Below are 22,040 nucleotides of genomic sequence, written 5' to 3'. Positions count from 1 at the left end.
AAAAAAAAAAAAAGAAAGTTTAAAAAAAAAAAAAAAGGAAAAAAAAAAAAAAAAAAAAGGAAAAAAAAATTGTGGCGGAACTATTGTGCCGCAGCGCACGTTTCCGGTCGGACATATTTGACCGCCGGACGCACTGGAGAGAAGTGACTGTTATGCCTCTGCTATTTCTCTGCACTCACTGTGGAGGCAGCAGCAGCAGCACGCACATGCAAACACAGTGGTGTCAAATTTCACTCTCTCTCTCTCTCTCTCGCTTGCCCGCCCCCCCTCCCCTGTTGCCTCCTCTCTCTCGTGCTTAGCGAATGAGCGGACGGCATAGAGGTGGGCGGTATTATTCCCTACGTCCTTCTCCCTACCGTTGAGTTGAAGTAGAGTTGGAGTGGATGCAGAGTGGGCGTGCCATGGGCTTGGAAGTGGGATGCGACTTTAAGCCAATTGTAAATATAAGACGGAGACACAAAGGGCTCTATTTTGATTGTTTTATAAGTACCAGCTCTTATGCCTTAACTTAAAGGCCTGTCCATGCTGTCTCTGAGAACCAACCTTTTCGTCTGAAAGGTCCGGTTCAACTACAAAATTACGTCACTTGCATCTTCTGAAAAGCATTAGCCCGAATTAGAGTTCGGAAAACTGCGCGTCGGGAAGTCGGAACTCTCTGACGAAATGTTCGGTGGTCAGAGACCGTATGGACAGGCCTTTAAGTTAAGGCATAAGAGCTGGTACATAAGACAATCAAAATACAGCCCAAACAGTCTCCTCAAATCATTGGCTTAGGAATGCGACAAAAAAACCAAAAATATCAGATATACAAGCTCGCATATCCAAGTCTGCATGGGGTGGGTAATCAATAGAAAAAGGTAATCTTTTGGGGAGTGTCCCTTTAATGTGTAATTTTCAATACTTTAACTTGACCTCTGGCTCTGTACTTGGTCCGCTCTTTTTTCCTCTAAAAAGGGATGCTAGGGTTCAAGTGGTTAATGTAATGTAGAGTTCCTATCACACAAAAATTTGGCAGCCACCCTATAGTAAGTAACTCTGAGCGTTTTGAGAGATTAGCTCCACATACAAAGACAAGAGACACGCAGCGGTGCAGGCTGTTATAGACAGCTAGCAGTAAATGTATCCCCCTGTCAATACCTGTCCCTGCTTCAGGCCAACAATGACAACTGGTCACATCATGCATGAGGTGGTGGAACATTAAACCAGTGGTCCTCAGCATCAGGTCCGGGGACCCCCAGGGGTCCAAACTGACTTTTTACGGGTCTGTAAGGGCTGATTCATACTCCACTTTTATTTATTTCGGTTCGGCTACCGTTCGGTACCGCCATTAATTTGGCTGTTCGGTACCACCGAGATTTTTTGACTCTCTGAACCGAACCAAAATAAATTCGGCTCTAAAAGTGGAGTTTGCATTGGCCTCTGAGAGAGTACCAAACGTACAAAACAATGTAAACAAAGTGTCGGTCTGACAATGGCCAAAATGATTATTTTATCATTATTTTACGCTTTTTGTGGTCAAAGGTAAAGTCAAAAGTCACTCTAAAAACACAGAAAACCCCAAGGGGCTTGTTTCCATTGTGGCCCAATGCACTCAATTAATCAGTAAGCCATACAATACATGGCAGCAAAAGCTCCAGTTGCAGCAAAAGGTATATTTACAGGAAAAAAGGAGTGGTGGGGGCATTCCAGGGAGTTCTGCAAAACCCAATTGTATTTTGAGGTCAGCCATTCTTTTATATACAGAGCATATAGTCTCTGTCAGGTGGAAACCTCATATGTTTTTCCGGATTCAAACGTGAACATTAGAATATGGAGATATGTGATTTCTGGCCGACGGCAACACCAGGAAAAGTGTATTAACCCTTTCAGGAACACATTGTCACTTTAACCATTATATTATGCTTTAACTTTTACAAGATAACAGGCATACAAGCTCACAGCACGGCCCGAGAATTCTTTGCAAATCTTTGAATATATCTTTTTAAAAGCGAACATTTGTAACTCAAATATTGGCTTCCGGGGGGTCCTTGATAGATAATATTTTGAGACGGGGGTCTGCGGCGGTCAAATATAATTCTAGGGGGTCCTTGACATGAAAGAGTTTGAGCACCACTGTGGATAGAAACATGCGTTTTTTCAAAAAACCTTAAACTTATAGAATTGTGTCAAAGATATTCTCTTTTTTTCAAAAATGTAAGATCTACAAGCTCGCAGCGCGGCACTTGGTGCCGCGCTGCGAGCTTGTATATCTGCTGTTTTTCAATAGCTAAAGCATAGAGTAATGGTTAAAGTGAGTGTACTAAAGCCATTCCAGTTGGCCTGTGCTCTGGTGGGCAGACGGGCATCTAATCCCAGCCCAGAACCCTCCCTCGCGCCCACGCTGGAATGCCATCCAACCCTCTCCCTCTGAATGCCACGGAAAACACCAAAATACAGGAGGAGAACTAGCACCACCAGAGAACAGGCCAACTGGAATGGCTTTAATACACTCACTTTAACCATTACTTTATGCTTTAGCTATTGAAAAACAGCAGATATACAAACTCACAGCGCGGCACTCGAGCTCGTGGAGCCGAGTCAGCGGGCTTTAAGCAATACCGCAATGTAGAAACACTATGTTACAAGTAGAGAGTCCTGCATTAGACCTTTTACTTGGGTAATAGCAGAAAGGTATTGGCATTAAAAAATTGAGAACGTGAGAAAGTGAGAGCCACTGATTTAGCGCATGGGTGTGCATTCTCAAGGACCCCCCCATTTGGCAAGGCATCAGGTATGGATACCCGTAAAAGGGTCCTTTTGGTTCCATTTGCACACTGTTACAGACCTATAACTGTCCATTTGGTTCAGCAATCTTGCCCCCTTTCAAGGACCCCTAAGGGTTTTGAGAGGCACCGATTTAGTGAGATGATGCTAGCGAAATGTATGCAGACTAAACACCACAACCCATCCGTCACGTTTAGCCACGTTCTATGATTCACACCTAATTTGGTCAAATCATTCTTTGGGCGATGAGTAGCCTAATGCTTCTGAGATGAGTAATACCTCCATGACATCATCCCCCCCATGCATGTTCTCCTCTTGGACAAGAGGTTCTCCTTCAGACTAAGAGTGGCTGCGAGGCTTGAGGACTGCATGGGATTTTTGTTAAAAAAAACAAATCAAACCAAGTTTGAAGTGAGCGGTGGATGTGAGCAGTGTGTGTGAGAGGAGCGTGTGCGTGTGAACGCAAGGCGGGGGGGTCACCTGTGTGTGTGTCTCTCGACAGCGCCACTTGATCGCCCAGTGGTATTGCAGCTCATGCTACAAAGTTACAAACGTACAAACATACACACCCAGTCACGCATAGGAGACAGTGTGACCACCGCTAAAAAATACGATTCAATCCTCAAGCAGCACCCAAAATACCATAAATAAAGAAACAGAAAGACTTAAAAGTATTCTGTGTCAAGGCAGGAGCTTGCAGTGTAAGAAACTTGAGTGATTAACTGCCTGAGGCCGAATTAATGAATTAATTTAGCCCTGTGTGTGGTAGGACACTGTTGGCATTCGGGATGTCTGCCAGTCATGGAGACCTCCGTGGCAACACTTCTCTTTCCCAGGCCACATTATAGAGCAGCACAATTCAACCTGTGGGCCGCATGCGGACCCTGTGGCATGTCTATGCGGCGACCGCAGTTTTCCCAATGACCCTGAGCGCAACGGTGGGGGCCAGTGGTGGGCAAGGAGGTAGGGAGCGATTCCCTGTGTTCACTTGGACCGCGCAGAGGTGCCGAAAGGGGGGACAAAGATTTACTATTCTGTCCATATGTGCACAAAACTCGGTAACGGCGCTGAGTCGGCTAATGCGACCGTCGCAACGCTCGACACAGCGACTCGCTCGCTCACCGGCGTCTCGCGTTGATCATGGTCGCCTGAGACGGCTTGCCTCCGTCGCCAAAACCCATGCAGCCCCCCTCGCCCCCACCGTTGCGCTCAGGGTCATTGGGAAAACCGCGGTCGTGTCTATGCGGCACATCATGGCCATAACAACGCAAATACAGTATGTTTTGTCTACTTTCAGTGAGGACAATGGTGCCATGTGTGAGCCAAGCTGGCTCCACAGAGATTAACACTCTGTTAGTCTTGACGAGGAACCAACCGAGGCAATGAGCTGATGCAGCAGACAGGCCTTTTCTTTTTTAGGTAGCGAGAGCGCTGCCAGCATCATTTCATAGATTCAAGTTCAGGTTTTATTAGAAAGCTTTGCATAACTGTGAGCCACGATGTTTCCTACAAATAGAAAGAGGACCGCTCTGAGATAACACTGTAAGATTGCATCTGCTGGATCGTCTTACATGAGCACTGTACACTTAACGTTGTAATGATGAATAGCCAAAATAGCCGGTCTGCCCATGCTCACAGTTGTAGTGACTGAGAGAGAGAGAGAGAGAGAGAGAGAGAGAGAGAGAGAGAGAGAGAGAGAGAGAGAGAGAGAGAGAGAGAGAGAGAACAAGGCTTGTTGTTATGTGTGGGTGACCTCCCACCCTGCCCTGCTGTCTGTGGGTAAACACGCACGCGCACGCACGCGCACGCACGCGCACGCACGCACGCACGCACGCACACACACACACACACACACACACACACACACACACACACACACACACACACACACACACACACACACACACACACACACACACACACACACACACACACACACACACACACGCACACACGCACACAAACACACACGCAGTTTCCTGGCCGCCACCCCCCGCTGTGTCTCTCTGGATGTTGAATGAGACCGCCACAGACCTCCATTCCACTACATAATGCATCCAGGGGGAATTCATGACAGAGTGAGTCTGGTCTTGGGGAATGTGTGTGTGTGTGTGTGTGTGTGTGTGTGTGTGTGTGTGTGTGTGTGTGTGTGTGTGTGTGTGTGTGTGTGTGTGTGTGTGTGTGTGTGTGTGTCATATATTTTCAAACATTTTCCAAAATAGTGGAAATAGCAGATCTATAAGCTCACAACGTGTCGCAATGTGACGTGTTGTGAACTTGTAGATCGTCTATTTCCACTATCGATGTTCTTGTTGTCATTGCTTTGTATGTTTTAGGTTATGTGTCATATTTGCCAGGCGCAAGCCTAAAAGCCAAACCGAAATGCAACTGTCAACGACAAAAACACAATTGAATCATTAATCGCAATTATCTGAGTGACAATTGAGTACCTGAGATGAAAAACAGTCTAAGTCACTTTTTTTTTATTGAATAGGCCTATAGATGATTTTTCTTTTTTTTCAGACTGTAAACCACAAACTAGTAGTTTTTAATCTGTTAAATTGCTAATGCACTCCCCCCTCATTTTGTTCAATTACATTTTTTTGCTTAACTCTTAAAGGTGATACACCATGCATTTAAAAAGTATTTATGTCATGTTGTTTATGTCCCAAAAACGTTTTTCAAAAGGTTTGAGGCTAAATTACCACTCCTGAATAGAGCCTCTCTCATTTTTGAATGGCTCTCAGAGCATTTTCAGCTGCAGTACCACCTTTGACCTGAACTGCGCCATGCCCCCCCCCCCCCCCCCCCCCCTCAAAAAAAAATCTTTTTGAAAAAAAAATTTTTTTTTGAAAAAAAGATTTTTTTGAAAAAAAAAATGTTTTTTCTTCAAAAACGGCCGATGATGACGTCACAGTCGGCAGCAAATCTGGATAGCCTGTTTTGAGAACCCGTGGGATACTTTTAACCTTCGCCTTCTCAAAACCAGAGAAAGACACAACGGTCAGAAATGGGACTTTGTGAGGATAGAAGGTGCTAGTGGGACCCCAAAAAAAGGTTTTAAAATAGGAAAAGTGAAATTTCATGGTGTATCACCTTTAACTGTTATTCGTCTCAGGTACTCAAAAATCGTCATGTAAAACGACATCCCCAGCAACAGGGTGCGAGCGCTGCTGTACTGAAGCAAGACTTTCAAACACAAATACACAAAAAAAGTGACAAAACCAAACACACACAGTGCTCTGTGTCCCAACAATCAATAGACGCAGTGTTCACTTGCATCCCGTTAGAATGACTAACTCCCCTCAGCCTTTCTCCCCTGACACCATCATGGCTTCCGTGACATCCCCGCAGGAAAATAAGTCAAACGGCGTTAACTTAACCCATTCAGAACGGGTACACATTTTGTGTGTCATTATTTTATGCTTTAACTATTGAAAAATAGCAGATATACAAGCTCACAGCGCGGCACCGAGTGCCGCGCTGCGAGCTTGTAGATCTGCTATTTTTGAAAAATCGTGAAAATTTCAATTTTGACCCGATTCTATAAGTGTCTTTTGAATCCTTCTAAGATTTTTGGAAAAAAACCTATGTTTCTATGTCAGCAATCTGGCCAGCCATCGTCAAAGAAAAGGTCCTTTCCACTTAACTGGAGCTCAGTTGGTCTGTTCTTGAGAGACTACTATGTCAGTGGTGCTCAAACCTTTTCATGTGAAGGACCTCCAAATAAATGATATTTATTTGGCCACGGACCCCCATTTCAAAATATTTAGTTCCAGGGACCACCCAGAAGTAAAATTTGAGTTACAAACGTTCGCTTTGAAAATACATATATTCAAAGATTTGCACACATTTTCACAACTTTTTCAAAAATAGCAGATCTACAAGCTTGCAGCGCGGCACTCGGTGCCGCGCTGTGAGCTTGTATATCTGCTATTTTTCACTGGTTAAAGCATGCAATAATTCTAGGCCTGAACCCTAACCCTAACCCTAACCCTAACCCTAACCCTAACCCTAACCCTGTCCCTGAACTATTTTAGCCTGGAGGGAGGCAGCGCCTGAGCGGCTCAGACGCAGGGTTGCCATGTCCGCATGTTATAAGCGATTTTGGTCTCTTTTTTTTCTGTAAAGTCGCTTGACCACCTCCAAATGAATATGTATTTGTCCACGGACCCCTGTGACCCCTGGACTGTTCCGGATTTGTGTTGTTAAAATTAGGTCTGGGATTCGATAAAAAAAAGAATCTAAATAATAAGAGGCTTTGTAATTAATTAATCAAAATTATTCTTATGTTTAGAGCAGATAAATTGACCTGAGATCTCTCTTTTATTTTTGTATTTTTTTACAAGCGGGTTTTGACCAGATGAAGAGCTTGTAGCTCGAAACGTCGTCAATAAATATTCCAGTCATTTGAAGCAGAGTGTGCGGGTTTCCTTTTCAATTGTGCTATTTCTCACCCAGCACCTCTTAAGAGATGTGCGTATTCTTCTACTTTTGATCAACTTCAAAGCCTAAAAGCCAAACAGGAATGTAATTGTCAACGACCAAAACACAATTAAATTGTTAATCGCAATTATTTGAGTGACAATTAAATGCCATGTGAAATGTCATAATCGTGACAGCCCTACGTGCGTGCGTGCGTGCGTGGTCACTGAAAGGTGCATGATGGGAACAAGGAACAGGTCGGAGGGAAATACCCAGTTGATGGAGTATGGGTCAGGATGCAGAGGTTTGACCAATCGGTAATCCGCTCAGCAGATTCCATTACATGCTACTGTTAGACCAACCTCATAGGACTCACATGGGAGCGGAATGTCTGATACACGCACACACACACGCACACGAGAGCCCCCTAAACTAGGCTTTGTGATTCACAATTTGCTCTTTCGGTTATGGGTTAGGATGTGTACAGCAGGGGTTTTCAAAGTGGGTGACGGGGCACCCTGGGGTGCCGTGACGGCAGTCCAGGGGTGCCGCGTGATAATTTGATGATATTTGGAATTTATTTGGTATGATTTTAAACTTGAAGTGCAAAGTTATTTTCAGTCAGTCCTAACCAAAATGGCTATTATCTCAACGTTTTCCTCGCAACATAATCACTAAAATATAGTTAGTATAGTGTCCGACCGATAGTCATTTTTGGTGACTGATACGATAACCGATTTGAGAGAGGGGACAGTCACCCATAACCGATATGCTAACGATATATGTACAGTATGCATAATGAAAACAGGCCCTTTTCTGTGTGGATTGTGCTTATGATTATGCAAAGGTACAGTGACAGTAGTACTACAGATAGGTGCTTTCTTAAACCATTGTCTTTATTAAAGACAACTTTTTTTTTTACTTGTTAGTAGGGGTGGGCGATATGGTGATAATTATCGTTGAGATGATAAAATGTCTGCACGATATGCCTTTTCAGAGATATCAAATATTTTGTGATACAATTGAGGGAGCCTTGTAAAAAATCCTGTTTAATCGTTAATACAGAGATTCATTGCAGAAGAAGAAGAATTCAATTTAAACCTGCATTTTGGTCTAAATCAGTAGTTCTCAAACTTTGAGGACAAGCCAGGCTTGTTACAAGCCTTCATCACACATGTTGATATTTGAATATATATATATATACAGTGACGTCAATACGTGCGCGTCCCGCGTCTCTGACGCATTCACGTTGCCTAGAGACGCATTCACGTCATTGTTCTGGGGTCCCACGGACGCATCGCCTCCATGGACCATTGGTGTCCACGTTAAAATAATTTACCACGTCGCGAAAAAAATAATATTTTAAAAAGTCCACAGACGCCACCATTGTTCATGGGTGAAGGCATGCTACTTGACCCTACGTTAACACAAATGAAATCCGCGTAGAAAGTCTTAAAACAGACGATAGAACTAAGACTGTGTGTGTTTTGAATCCACAACGCCATTTTGTGCGACTGCGCTTGGTCACAGAATTCAATGGGTGCATGAGTTTTAGCGTAGCACCGGGCCGCTCTCTGACCATAGTGGCACAGCGTGTTAGGTGATACACCGAAAAGGGTTCCCCCACAGAACGTGTAGCACGGCGCAGAAACGTGACGTCACGTCTCTACACTGCAGCTCACTGCTCAGACAGCGACCCGCCTCCTTTCCCCTTCATTCAATAACAACTGGATATACAGTACACGCGCTATTGTTTATAGATGTGGTGGACATTGGACAACGTGTTAGAAGCCACACAGGTCTTCATTGCGTCTTTACAACAATAGCGACGATTAACGTTGTGGTGAACATGGTCAAATAACCTTTATTGGCTCAACTACAACACGGAGGAAGCAAGCTAGCCTAGCATGTATGCTATCTGAGACAGTCTATGTATGTAGCCTAGGCTGTCTAACTGTTTGATTGATTATAGCGTTTTCGTGGCAGCGCCGTCCATTTGGTGGTCCGCCGGGGCAGCGTACCACCGCGGCCGCCTGTGCCTTGCCCTCCCGCATCCATAGAGGGGTGGCACGTCCCTCTAGGATCAACCGTTCAAAACAAAAGTAGCCGATCTACAAGCAACCCAATACACTGTTTTTGACCCAGTCCACTGGTTCTCTGTACAGCAGAGCAAACACAAGCACGCCATTCCATAGAAGCAGTAACAGTACAAACAGGAGACATCATCTCACTGAGAAGATCCATATATTATCGATGTATATAAAATAACAGGTGGCTGTTGATTATGAAGACTCGGTAAAAGCTTCTATCTGCGCCCCCAAGTGGTCAACATCCGATATTACCGGTTCGGTATAAAAAAAATCAAACCGTCACATGACTATTTGGAAGTATTAAAATTGTAAGATTTGGAATTGTGGTTCATTTCTTTCAGACACATTTCTACGTAACATGAACATAACCATATAATAACCAATTCAAGTTAAATGCTGCACTTTGTCAAAAATGACATGACGCGTTGAATTTTTGTGGGACCCATAAAATATCCCTGGGACTCATCCGAAAGACCCTTTGTGGGTCCTGGGGACTCATTACATTAAAAACCTATTAACATCACTGTATATATATATATATATATGTATATATATATATATATATATATATATATATATATATATATATATATATTTTCTTTTTTTTTTCCCTATCGGGGAGACATTTCACAGATACCGATATGATCCGATATGACCAAATAAGGGCATATCAGTGCCCGATATATGGGTTACCGATATATCGGTCTGACACTACTTTAGTACATTGTTTCAATGCTTCATACTCCATCTCAAGAGTATAGGGCAGCGCCAGATACAATTTCTTTTTCATAAATATGTTGGTAACAATATATCAAAAGTCCTAAGACACAGTTTTGTGTGTGTTAGTTCAACTAATCAACAGTGTTTTCACCTTCTCTCACTCTAGGCATGACAACATAATTATTTAAAGCATTTTATTTCGGAGCGCCACACACTATTTAAGCACTTGTACAGAAACGTAACTTACAGTATCGGTATTCGGTATCGGCAAGTACTTGGTCAGGGACATCCCTACTCAAGAGGGAACCGTGTTTTACTCCACAAAACATTATTATCACAAAACAAATGAAGCCCTATTTTATAGTTTGTCTGTTCCAAAATGGCCCGCTGTGAACTAGTGCACACACAGTGTGTGGAATAATGATGGAATTCATCATTCTGAACATACTGTTCCTCAGGCACATGCACACATAGACATGAAAGGGGGCTTGAGCCCCTGCCCTTTTACCCGTCTGTAAAAAGTGCCCTCTCCAGACCATGAATGCAGTTTTCACTATGGCGAAAGAAATGCAAATGGGGGGGTTGTGTATATGACATGTAAGCTGAGAGGAAGGACACACCAACAACATGCTAAGCACACATGTGTCCAAAGGTCACTGAGCCACTTTAGGCTCTCTGCGGCGGGTACATGGACATGTTTATGGGGTGGAGGGGGGGCAGGAGGGGGTGCAACAGCTATAAATCTAAGTACTGGTAACTTAATCGTCACCGTCTCCAAGTTTCAAATGTGTACGTTTTTTTCGCAAAGTAAAGCACCGCTTCATCACACAAGGTGGTCGCACAAAAGTAGTGAAAACAGCAGATCTACAAGCACTGTAGATCGGCTGTGCTTGTAGATCGGCTGTTTTCACTAGTTCAAATCATTTAAATATAAAAAGATTATGATATTGTCACTGTCGGGCAGAAGCCTCTCATCTCCGTATTTAAACTTTTCGTGACTTTTTCGCGTATAATAACGCCCCTACTTGATCATACTACCGCATCACACAAAAAGCACAAGTAGGCCATGTATGGCACACACACAGACACCTACATACCTACATATAGCCCCTTTTCCACTGACATGGCCCAACACCACACCACACCGCCCACTTGTGCCAGGTTTTCCACTACAAGAACCTGGGTAGAGTGGTGTGAAAGGGGTTCTAAACGTGGTACTAAAAAGTATCCAATCTAGAGTAGGTCTGAGCTAGCCCAAACAGGGCCAAACACTTCATAATGACTAATCACTCACTGACCTTTCATTTAGACCACCAGGATATAGTTGTGACAATACATGATAATAGATTGTATTGTGTTATAACCACTATTATAATCTATTATAGTGTATTATATAATAGTAATACATGCATACTTTATAGTGTATTATAATCGTAGTTGTAATACAAATTTATATTATATTATAATCACAGTTAAAAAGGGTCAATTTGTTTCTTACCGATAGGGGTACTTTTGTGTAACGGAAAATGTAGATATTTTATATGGTGCGGTGTGGTGTGGTGTAGTGTGGTGTAGTGTGGTGCTAAAGCTGCAGTCGAAAAGGGGCTATACCTACATACGCAGCCGAACGCAGTACTTGCGCGCTCTGCTGGCGCAAGTAATTAACCTCGCGTCACCACTTTCCACCTCAGAGGAAAGCCTGGCATTGGTTGTGTGATCCGGTCTAGGCGTGGCCTAAACTGGAAACAGGCAGAAGAAGCGACGTCGCTTTGTTTAGTTTGTTCTGGTCATCCCTGTTTGTTTCCCCAACCCCTATTTAACTCATGGGATGCCCACGAGGTGCCCACGCGTCAAACTCTTTGATGTCGCTGGAGGCCCACGACGTTTTGACGTGTTTACTGTATTTACAGTATTAACTTTAAATCTCACCGTCAGGGCCCCGCCGGGATGTAGCCCATTAGCCGCTAGTCGCTTCGAGTCGACGCTGAGAGCATCGCGCGGCCGTTTTTCTCCATATACTCCAATGCATTTCCCCATCGTTAACGCCCTTTATCTCTGATGTTTGTTTTATGGCTAAAACTGTGGCGGGGTGCGGCAAAATGTCCAAATTTTGATCGGCAATGAACAGTTATGATCAACACTGGTCCATACAGAAAGTTACACAACAACATCCTGTCTGCACTCATGTGACCAAGTGACGTCATGACGCATGCATTGACGCAGCAGGGCCGGATTCAATACAATGGTGGTGGGCCTGGGCAGCGAGAGGGGATAATGGGGCTCAATACAGGGGCACCTGATGTGTTAAATGCCAGAGAAGTGTAGTCTTGCCAGCCGCTACAAGTTGGACTAAAAAATGGATACACCAAAATAACTTTTCGTAGGTTGTTGTTTCCGCTCCTGACCGGATCAGAAACCAGAAATTCTACTGGTCCCAGGCTAAGTAGAGCAACGACGAGCCATGGAAACGAGGATGACGATTATGACAAAATAACTGACATTATCTCAATTAATATAGGAGATTATGTAATAATTGTCCCAGGCGTAGCTCTGGGTGGGATTCAGGACCAGCCCATGGGTTCCTTGCAGCACGTGGACTTGAGTGGACACTCACAGGTGTTCAGTAAAGTCACAGTGTGTTTATTACAGTGTGTGGTTGGTGGCTGGTATAGCACAGTACCAGCATGAGGCAGCTGGTCAGCTTATGTAACTAGTAGACGGGGAGTGGTAATCTCTCTGTGCAGAGTTGGGAGTTACATACACGCAACTCTCCTAAAAGGAGCCACCCGTGGTACAACCCGGAGGGGTGAAGGAGACTGACATTTTGTTCCCGGGCAAGATGAGCACCGGGGGCCGAGGAGGAGCGGAACACTTTGTGTCTCACTTAAGACTCCCAGCGCACGCACGCAAACGCACGCACGCTCTCGAGCGCAAGTCAAAGTGGAGGAGGATGAAGAGAGCGAAGGCGCGGAGAAGGTGGGAGGGAGAGAGAGAGAGTAAAGACAGATAGAGAGAGAGAGGGAGAGAGGGACTGTGAAAGAAAGACAACGGTGTGTGTTAGATAAAGACAGAGAGAGAGAGGGAGGGAGAGAGGTGGGTGGGTGAAGTAAAACAATGTGCAAACACAGCAGCAAGATTTGTGAGCTGTGATAGAAGAAGGATATCAAATGGAACACAACCACCTTAAAGACTATGGTATATATCCCTGCTCTGCCTGCGCGTAACCTTGATGCATGACAACTGTTACGCTCTTTTCACCTGTACATATTTTGTTCCGATTGTATTGTATTGTATTGTGTACACAATTCTGCTTTGGCAAAGTAAACATATGTTTTCTCATGCCAATAAAGCCCTTTGAATTGAAATTTTGAATCGGGAGGGAGGGAGAGAGAGAGAGAGAGAGAGAGAGAGAGAGAGAGAGAGGAAGACCGAGAGAGAGACAGAGAAACAGAAACAGAGACAGAGAGAGAGCAAGAGAGTGAGAGAGGTGAAGGAACTCTCATAGCAACACATGGAATCAGCCCAAACATTCCTGTGCTGGCTGCCTGCAGATGTATCTTGGCTGTGTTCAATCTGACTGCCTGTGCTGTTGTAACAGTTCTCAACACAGCAGCAACAGAAATCCTAATCATTATGCAATGCTGACTAATCCCATTTCATTTGAAGGTGTGGTAATGTCTGCAAACATTTACCCTGTTGATAGTGATACTAAAACAAGTAAGACGCCTCAGGGCGACAAGCCAGGTCACGCCACAGTGATGTCCACATCCCTGATGTCCACATCAGGGATCTCCATATATGGGCATACAAGGGATTTGTTCCCCGTGGCATCACAGGGATCTCTCTAACAGGGCATCATTGATATTGATGACATCAGGGAACTCCATATATGGGCATAAAAGGGATTCTGTTAGTGTGACATCACAGTGAAGCCAGAGCGTGATGTCAGAGCAGCAAACCCATTCTGGTAGAGTGGTTCCCCTGACATCACAGTGACATCAGATCATGATGTCAGAGCGGCAAACCCATAGACTGTAAAAATGTGTACACGTCTACACGGACACGGACAAGCTGTGACGTTTCTCATAGTAAACTGCGACCTTCGGTTGCAATGAATAATGGCATTCTAGACAACATGTTTTAGGGACAGTTCAGCCTAAACTGTGCTTTTGGTCAAAACAATATAAGCAAAGGTATTGCAATGTCGTATTAGGGAGGGGGCGGGTCTGATAAAACGAATGTCAAAAGTGTAAATACTAAATCAAGCAACTTAAGAACGGCCTGGGGTGCTCACAAAAGTGAAACTAAGTGAAATAACCATTTACGCCCAATGTAATATCGCACAATGGCTTCCTGCGGCGAAAATAGCAAATCCACAAGCTTGTAGATCAGTGATTGTAGCCTACTCCTTAAAGGAGAGAACCACCCATTTTCAACATTGAACTATATGTCATTTAACTCATTAAAAGCCTCAGACATTAACGGATTATAATATCCAGAGTGCCTCCCACCCCCCCCCCCCCCATTCACGGCCGTTCTCTTATTTTGTCTTATTTTGAAGGCCACCGGAAGTACTTCCGGTCTGACGTCATCGGATCCTTCGACTGAACCGATCATTGTTTATGTGGAGCCATGCTGGATCGGCTCGTAGCGTTTATACATGTGTTTTATAAGCGAGCATCTGCCTCCATCTTCGCTTCTAAAGTGTAGTTTTGAGATAATGGACATTAAAGATGAGGCGGCCCGTCCACCTCAATGTTATGGGATGACTATTGTGTGCTCGTGGAGCCGTGATGATGACAAATCAGCGCGGATTTCGTCTCCGGAGCGTCGGCCATTGTACTAGGTATTTTTACTCGCCGTTACAGTAATATATTACTTTTCCCGCGACATCGCGTGGATGGCACTATAGATACTCTATTACTTTTCCCGCGACATCGCGGGGTTGGCTTTTAATGAGTTAATATACCTTTGAGTTGTTATGTGGAAATAAGAGAAAAAAGTCCCCCTCCCCCCCTTCTGTGTTGCCTAGAACAGGAGGATTGATTTGGGGGTTTGGCTTGCAAAGTACACTGTGATGATGTCATCACGGTGTACTTTGTAACGACATAGTTCATTGTTGAAAACGGGTGGTTCTCCCCTTTAATGTCCTTACGCTTAGCTTAAACTACAAGAGACTACAACACCACATCTTGTCAAAGTCTCAACGACGCAGACTTTAAGATTGGAAAAAAGTAACAGGATGACGACACTAGGACAAGTGATGGTGCCGTTTCGCTGGGTGACTGACTGGACAATCTGTTTGACTTCCCACAGGGGTCAACGGGCAGCCCAACTGAATCAAACAACTGTTGTGACAAATGCATGGGCAGGCCTGGAGAACAGTAGACGGTCTGTTTCACTTATACTGTGCACAGGGTGGAGAAACAAGCTCCTTAATGTGGACTCTTTTTGCGCAACGGCAAACTGTGAAACACACACACACACACACACACACACACACACACACACACACACACACACACACACACACACACACACACACACACACACACACACACACACACACACACACACACACACACACACACACACACACACACACACACACACACACACTCTGGAACATACAGTACAGATTGTAGCTAAGAGCGCTGTTCATGGCATGGGACCTATTAGGGCAAGTCAAACAAATTAGGCCACAGATGGAGCCTTCAAGTGCCCACCATAAAAACGGTTTGAGTGCTGCCGTTGTTGTTCGCTCGCAAACTGCTTTGTATAATGACAGGGGACGATCGAGAGAGAGAGAGAGACGGCTCAGGGAGGGGTGTGATCTGATGGGACGAGTCTTTTCTTGCAGGGGAGGGCCGTCTGCAGGGGTGTCACAAGGGGGGGGGGGGGGGGGGTAGTGGGACTGAGTTACTAGGGCCCAACTTTAGCTATTGAAAAATAGCAGACCTACAAGCTCACAGCGCGGCACCGAGTGCTGAGCTGCAAGCTTGTAGATCTGCTATTTTTGAAAAGTCGTGAAAATGTGTGCAAATCTTTGAATTGGCTATATGTATTTTTTGGTACATTTGTAACTAAAATTTTGCTTCTGAGGGGTCCCTGGAACTCAATATTTTGAGATGGGAGTCCGTGGCCAAATACATATCATTTTGGGGGGTCCTTCACATGAAAAGGTTTGAGCACCACTGACATATAAACATACAGAAGGTTTTTCCAAAAATGCCAAGAATTTTTAAAAAATAGCAGATTTATAAGCTCGCAGTGCGGCACTCGGTGCCGCGCTGTGAGCTTGTATATCTGCTATTTTTCAATGGTTAAAGCACCCAGGGCCCAGAATTTGGTGTGACACCCTTGGCCTCACCCCTGGCCTCTCTTTACAAGTCGAGCACTGCCTGAACAACACATGGGCAAATGGATACATTATCCAAGTTGGCTATTGTTCAGAATTGCATCCAATTATGTGTCTCTGTCTGACTAGTTCATAATCATATACACATTGCTTCCATTATGAAAACAGCTGTCAATTTGTGTCAATTTATAAACTAAACATGCCACCGTCTGGAGTCGTTTTCAAGGACCTAGTGAAACTTTAGATCAAGGATGTGTTAAGCCACAAACCCCCATTTGATCATGTGATTGTTCCAATCTCTGGGACCCCAAAATCAGAAATCACAAGTGTTGATTTTACGGGACAATTTGGTTCTGGTTGTACACTCTCAGAGTTACAGAGTCAGACCTGTAAGTGAACCGTATTCATAGCATCGCCTTTATACTATTTGTTACGGTCATTTTTTTTTTAGTTTGTTTTGAATCAATCTCTTATTAGCATCCATGCCATCATTGTCCCACACAAGCCGCCACTCTCTGCTAGAGAGAGAGAACAGATGGTATGCTGTTATGTGTTTTGCCATGTCCCGGAAAAGACACACTGTGATTGGCCACTACAGTCAACTTGATTGGCAGTTCACCCCGAAACATGATTTATGAGACTGTGGCGGCTTGCGTGGGACAACCAAGGCATGGATGTGTTCGTAATGACAAATAGTAACACATTCATGAAAATAGAAATTACTTTGGACCGCAACAAATAGTGTAAAAGAGCGATAGGCTTAATATGGGCTCCACTCTATCCTTGAGGGCTGCTGGGTTCTGCTGGGGAAACTGGACGAGAGGGACATTTCTGCCTAATAGACCCCATGGACAGTCATTTGGGATAAATATAATTAGGAAAAGGAGCCTAGATGTTATTTACTGCGGCGTTGTCCTTTAACAGGAACCGGCGGCGGCTCACACCCTGAAGTATCGGGCAGGAAATAACACCGCAGATTGTATTCAGCAAGTGGCATTCACATGCTCCCGAACCGCTGTCACACACAGTTGTCACACCCACTTCTATGGGTGGCACTGGCCTTTTCAGCTTGTCCCCCTCCACCCGACCCCAAGCGGCAGGGTCCATTACAGCCATGTGACACCCATGTCAAGAGACATACGTGTAAATATAGGTTAGGCACCAAATATAGAGGTGTTCTGTGCCTTTCTTTGTAGCGAGCACATACCTCATGTTACGGGAGACATTCTTCCCTCTAGTCCGGGGCCCTTTAAAAAAAAAAGGGCCCCCGGCTAGCGCTGGAAAAGGTCAGAAAGAAAAAGAAGAAAAAAAAAGTGCCATGGAAAAGATCAGGTCAAAATGCTAAAGTGACCTTTCGGAGTCGACACCGAGTCGAGTCTTGCCGGCGGGGTTGACAGGTGTGCCAGACATTGAGAAATGCATAGTCAGACACACTATCATGTAGCACTTACACAGCAAGTTAAAGTTAAAGTTCAGTTTCCCCACGGTATGGTCTTGTCTAGCATTATGTGGGGAACTTGGTTTTCGGCAAATGGTGCTCCTTGTTCTGTTTGTCGATCGTTCAATTCAAACGCTAGAACGCGACGGATCCTCGGGAGGAAGATCCGTCCGCGATCCTTCAAAAGATCTTGAAGATTTTTCTAACGCCGGTAAACAGAACAAGGAGCGCTATGTCTCCTCTCCGGTGTGCGTGGGATCTAGCCATCATGTTTGAACTTGAGCTTCCACACCAAAAGTCTGGAGATCTTCGCAAGAGTTCCATGGTCTAACAGTCAGAGTACAAGGCCCAACACGACAACACGTGTGACTCACTGGGAACTATTACAACTGCCAATAAAGGCATGTCCATATACTCTCTCCGAAACTGAACTTTTTGTGGGAAAGGTCTGGTTCAACTACAAAATGATGTCACTCTGAACTTTTGGAGTTTGGAGAGCTGCATGCCGGAAAGTCGGGAACTCTCCGACGAAAAGTTGGGTTTCGGACCGAAACCGAACTTTTCGCAGGAAAGGTCCGGTTCAACTACAAAATGATGTCACTCGGAACTTTTGGAGTTTGGAGAGCTGCATGCCGGAAAGTCGGGAACTCTCCGACGAAAAGTTCCGTTTCGGAGAGAGTATGGACTGGCCTTTGAAAGCAAATCATCTGGACATGACTAAATTATTTTAATGTGACTTTGGGGAATAGAAGTAGCCAGTAATAGCAGACTACGTGAAGCTGTGCACAGTTTAAGTGGCACTGCAGTCTGCCATTGACCATCACTTTGCGCATAATCCGCTTTTATATTGGAGGACTACAGGGCCGCAATTACATAAAACAAACATCACTATTAGTTTAATGAATAAATGCATAAAACGTGATTAAATAAATAAAACTGGCAAACAAAACATACAAATGCCATTCGAAAACAGTGGTTCTCAAAGTGGGGCAGGGTAGGGGAACTCTTAGGGGTCCTTGAGGGGGTTCCAAATGGACCCCTACAGGTCTGTAACTCTTGAGCTTATACAAATGGAACCAGCTCAGAGTTAAAAGGTAGGGTAAGTGATATTTTATTTTGTTAGATGTTAATGCTCTATATTCTGATAGTAGGGTCTAATAATTGCTATAGAGTGTTTGTTTAGTAACCGAGGTCTCCCCTTCTCTCCAGCTCTTTATTTAACAGAAAATAGGTGACAACATTTCAGCCAATCAGGAGAGGGTACCCATTTATAAGCTTCTTTTTTTTCCCTTTTTTTTTATACATATAGCCTATAGTGTTCCAGTTCTGATTCTGTCTCATTTATGTGTGCCATCACTTCCAATTTCACCTGTTTAATCTGTATCCTGTCTGATTGGATAACATTGGTATCTCCTGATCTGAAAATGCATTTTCTGTTTAATCCACTCCACTGGATGAATAAACGCTCAGAACACAGAGCTATTGAACACTTATTTCTAACCAAAAGAAACCCACCTCCCTGCCTTGTTGTAAGGAGATTCTTTGAAATGAGAAAGAGTTTTAAGAACCACTGATCTAATCCAGTGCACACGTTTTAGCCAGTGATTAGGCCTAATTCAAAACTATTAGACATTCATGACAATCTTAGCTTTTGGGCGGATTTTTTTCCTTCTTTTTTTAATAATAATTCAAAACAAAATGCAGGGGAGAAAAAAATAAAGGACCCATAAAAGTGTGTCCCAAGTCCCGACCTATAGTGCTTGGAAAAACAGTGATCCCATCCATCCATCCATCCATCTCCATACCTCAGCGTGGTGGTGCGTTTCGGGGACCACCACCTCGGGTTCCTTATGCTCGTGGTGGTGCTTCTTTTCCACAACGGCGACCTCCTCCACCTTCACGGGGGCAGCAACAACGGGGACGACTTCGGGCTCATGGTGGTGCTTCTTCTCCTCTTCGTGGTGCTCGTCGTGGTGCTCGTGGTCTACTCCCATGGGCATGCCCCGGCTGGGGGGCACGATGCCCTCGTAGCCCACCTGGCGCTTCACGTTCTTGTCCTCCGCACCCTCCTCCTGGTTGGCGGCGTACTTCGCCTTCAGGTAGACGAAGGCGATGTAGCCCGCGACCACCGTGAAGACGATGGCGTGGATGACGCTGTCCATGTCCATGATCGCTGTCGGTCGGTCGGTTGTTTAGGGAGTGTGTAAGACTAGTGCAGTGTGCTCTGCTGCTGCCCGGAGGAGTTGTTCAGCCGCAGTGAACTTACCACTGAGGAGGCTGGCATCCACACTGCGCTGGGATAAAGTGCAGATGGGACGTTCGCGAACGAGTCGAGTCTTTTGAACGGCTCTTTGAAAATGAACGATGGGAGCCGGTTCGCAGTATAGGGAGCCGTTCCTTTCTAAATGAACAGTTGTGGGAAAAGTACAAACATTCTTTACTTATGTAAACGTATCAATACTGCAACGTGGAAATACCCTGCCACAAGTAGAAGTTCGGAATTAAAATGCATTTGAGTAAACTGTAAAACAGTAAAAGTACAAAAGTATTGGTATCAAAATGCACTTAAAGTACCAATAGACAATGTCTATTGGGAGATTATGCATAATGAGTACTCAATTTATGTCTATTAGACATAGAAAGTAGGTCTACTCATTATGCAGAATGTCCCGTTTCACAGGTTTTCCAATGAATAACATTTTGAAGAAAAAAAAAACATTTGAAAATAGCAGATCTAAAAGCTCACAATGTGTCGCGTTGTGACGCATTGTGAGCTTGTAGATCAGCTATTTTCAAATGGCAGGTATGTAGGCCTACCTATATTATGTCTGAATTTGTAATTATAATCAAAATCTACAAAGTAACTAGAATAAGCCAGTCTTTTGAACGGCTCTTTGAAAGGAACGGATCCAGAGGTCCGGCTCACTTCATAGAGCCATAAATCCCATCTTTAGGATAAAGAGCCCAGGTTGCCATGTTCCTGCGAAACAAGAGCACAAGAGCACGAACACCTCCCCCCCAAAGAAACATAAGCCGACAAGGTTTTTTTTACACTTGAACTCGGCTACACGCAGTGGTGGAAAAGGTAAATAGGAAATAGCATGGAAATAAGTGCAGGCGAGAAAGGAAAACCATAGGGCTTATGTTCTCTAACTTCTCTATGTCTACAAGGTTTTACGTTTGCACTCTATAGGCTAATGTACAGGCCTATGCAGTGGTGGAAAAGGTATAGGCTTAATTAGCTACTCTTGTTTTACTTAGGCTAAATACAAGTAGCCTAGCCTATCAATACTGCAATGTAGAAATAGCCTACTCTACAAGTAAAAGGCTGAATTTGTCGCATTGCATAGCTTGTAGATCTGCTATTTTTCAAATGGCCGAAATAGGGTTGAAGTGAGTCAAGTGATTGATGTAGGCTATTTTTGGAATAGTAGGCCTAATCAAAATCTACAAAGTAACTTGCAACTAATGTTTTAAAGGTAGGCTATCTATAATATTTGCCTGAGTGTGTAGTGCTAGTGGAGTAGAAGTAAATGTAGGCTACTGAAAACTGGAAATACTCTTTTTGGCCATTTTATCATCTAATAATGAGCAGCTTTTATGTCTTGACCACCCTGGATATATTTTAATTTGCTTGATACAGTCTGTATTTTATGTGGGAGGAGTAGGCTAGCACAGCAAAATAAAGTTTATCTGGAAAGAAAGATGGATTTCAATTTTAAGAACGCCTGCCATTTGTGTATTTCTGCAAAAATCCGCTCCATTCCCATTGAAATGTATTGGCAGAATCCACCCTCATAGGTAGAAAAAAGTGCGGCGTGACTGTCCCCTTAGTAGGCCCAAAGATGTAGAAACAAAACAGCAAACCGCAACTAAACAATATTTGCAAACGACTTTAACAGGAACACAAGCCCAAAGTCGCTTATAATAAGCAGACTTGGCAACAGTGTAAAGCACAATTCCCACCGGGCAGTGGGCACGGTAACTAAAGATAACTAGGCTATAATATAACCTATATAACTATAGCTACCATTCACCTTTTTAGTTTTCTTTTTTTAATAGCTGGTGTGGTCATTGCCATCCACTTGGCTTGGAACCATTTTAAAAACTATATTTTGTTATAGTTATAGACAGTAAATTAAGTTATAGTGGAGCATCAAGTAGCACACTGAGGAACACAGCACTTCTTGTCCAAGGCTACAAATTAAAAGTATAAAACACATTATTACACCTATTACCTTACCTC

The 22,040-nt window shown here is 44.1% G+C and overlaps 1 protein-coding gene across 1 annotated transcript in view; it reads right to left on the bottom strand.

Annotated features, from left to right (window-relative positions):
* Window positions 1-19,962, bottom strand: part of LOC308283077 (uncharacterized protein) — a gene marked incomplete at its 5' end in the record, with an annotated part of 47,417 nt that extends 27,455 nt beyond the window's left edge. Inside the window, one exon of the mRNA XM_080723467.1 lies at window positions 19,600-19,962. Coding sequence (XP_080579593.1) covers window positions 19,600-19,962 — 363 coding nt within the window. The remainder of the gene's footprint in view (window positions 1-19,599) is intronic.
* Between the last annotated feature and the right edge of the window lie 2,078 nt (window positions 19,963-22,040).

The sequence above is a fragment of the Nannobrachium achirus genome (genome assembly GCF_963921795.1).
Source record: "Nannobrachium achirus genome assembly, chromosome: 4".
NCBI classification, from domain to species: domain Eukaryota; kingdom Metazoa; phylum Chordata; class Actinopteri; order Myctophiformes; family Myctophidae; genus Nannobrachium; species Nannobrachium achirus.
This window is presented reverse-complemented; position numbering and strand designations above follow the sequence as displayed.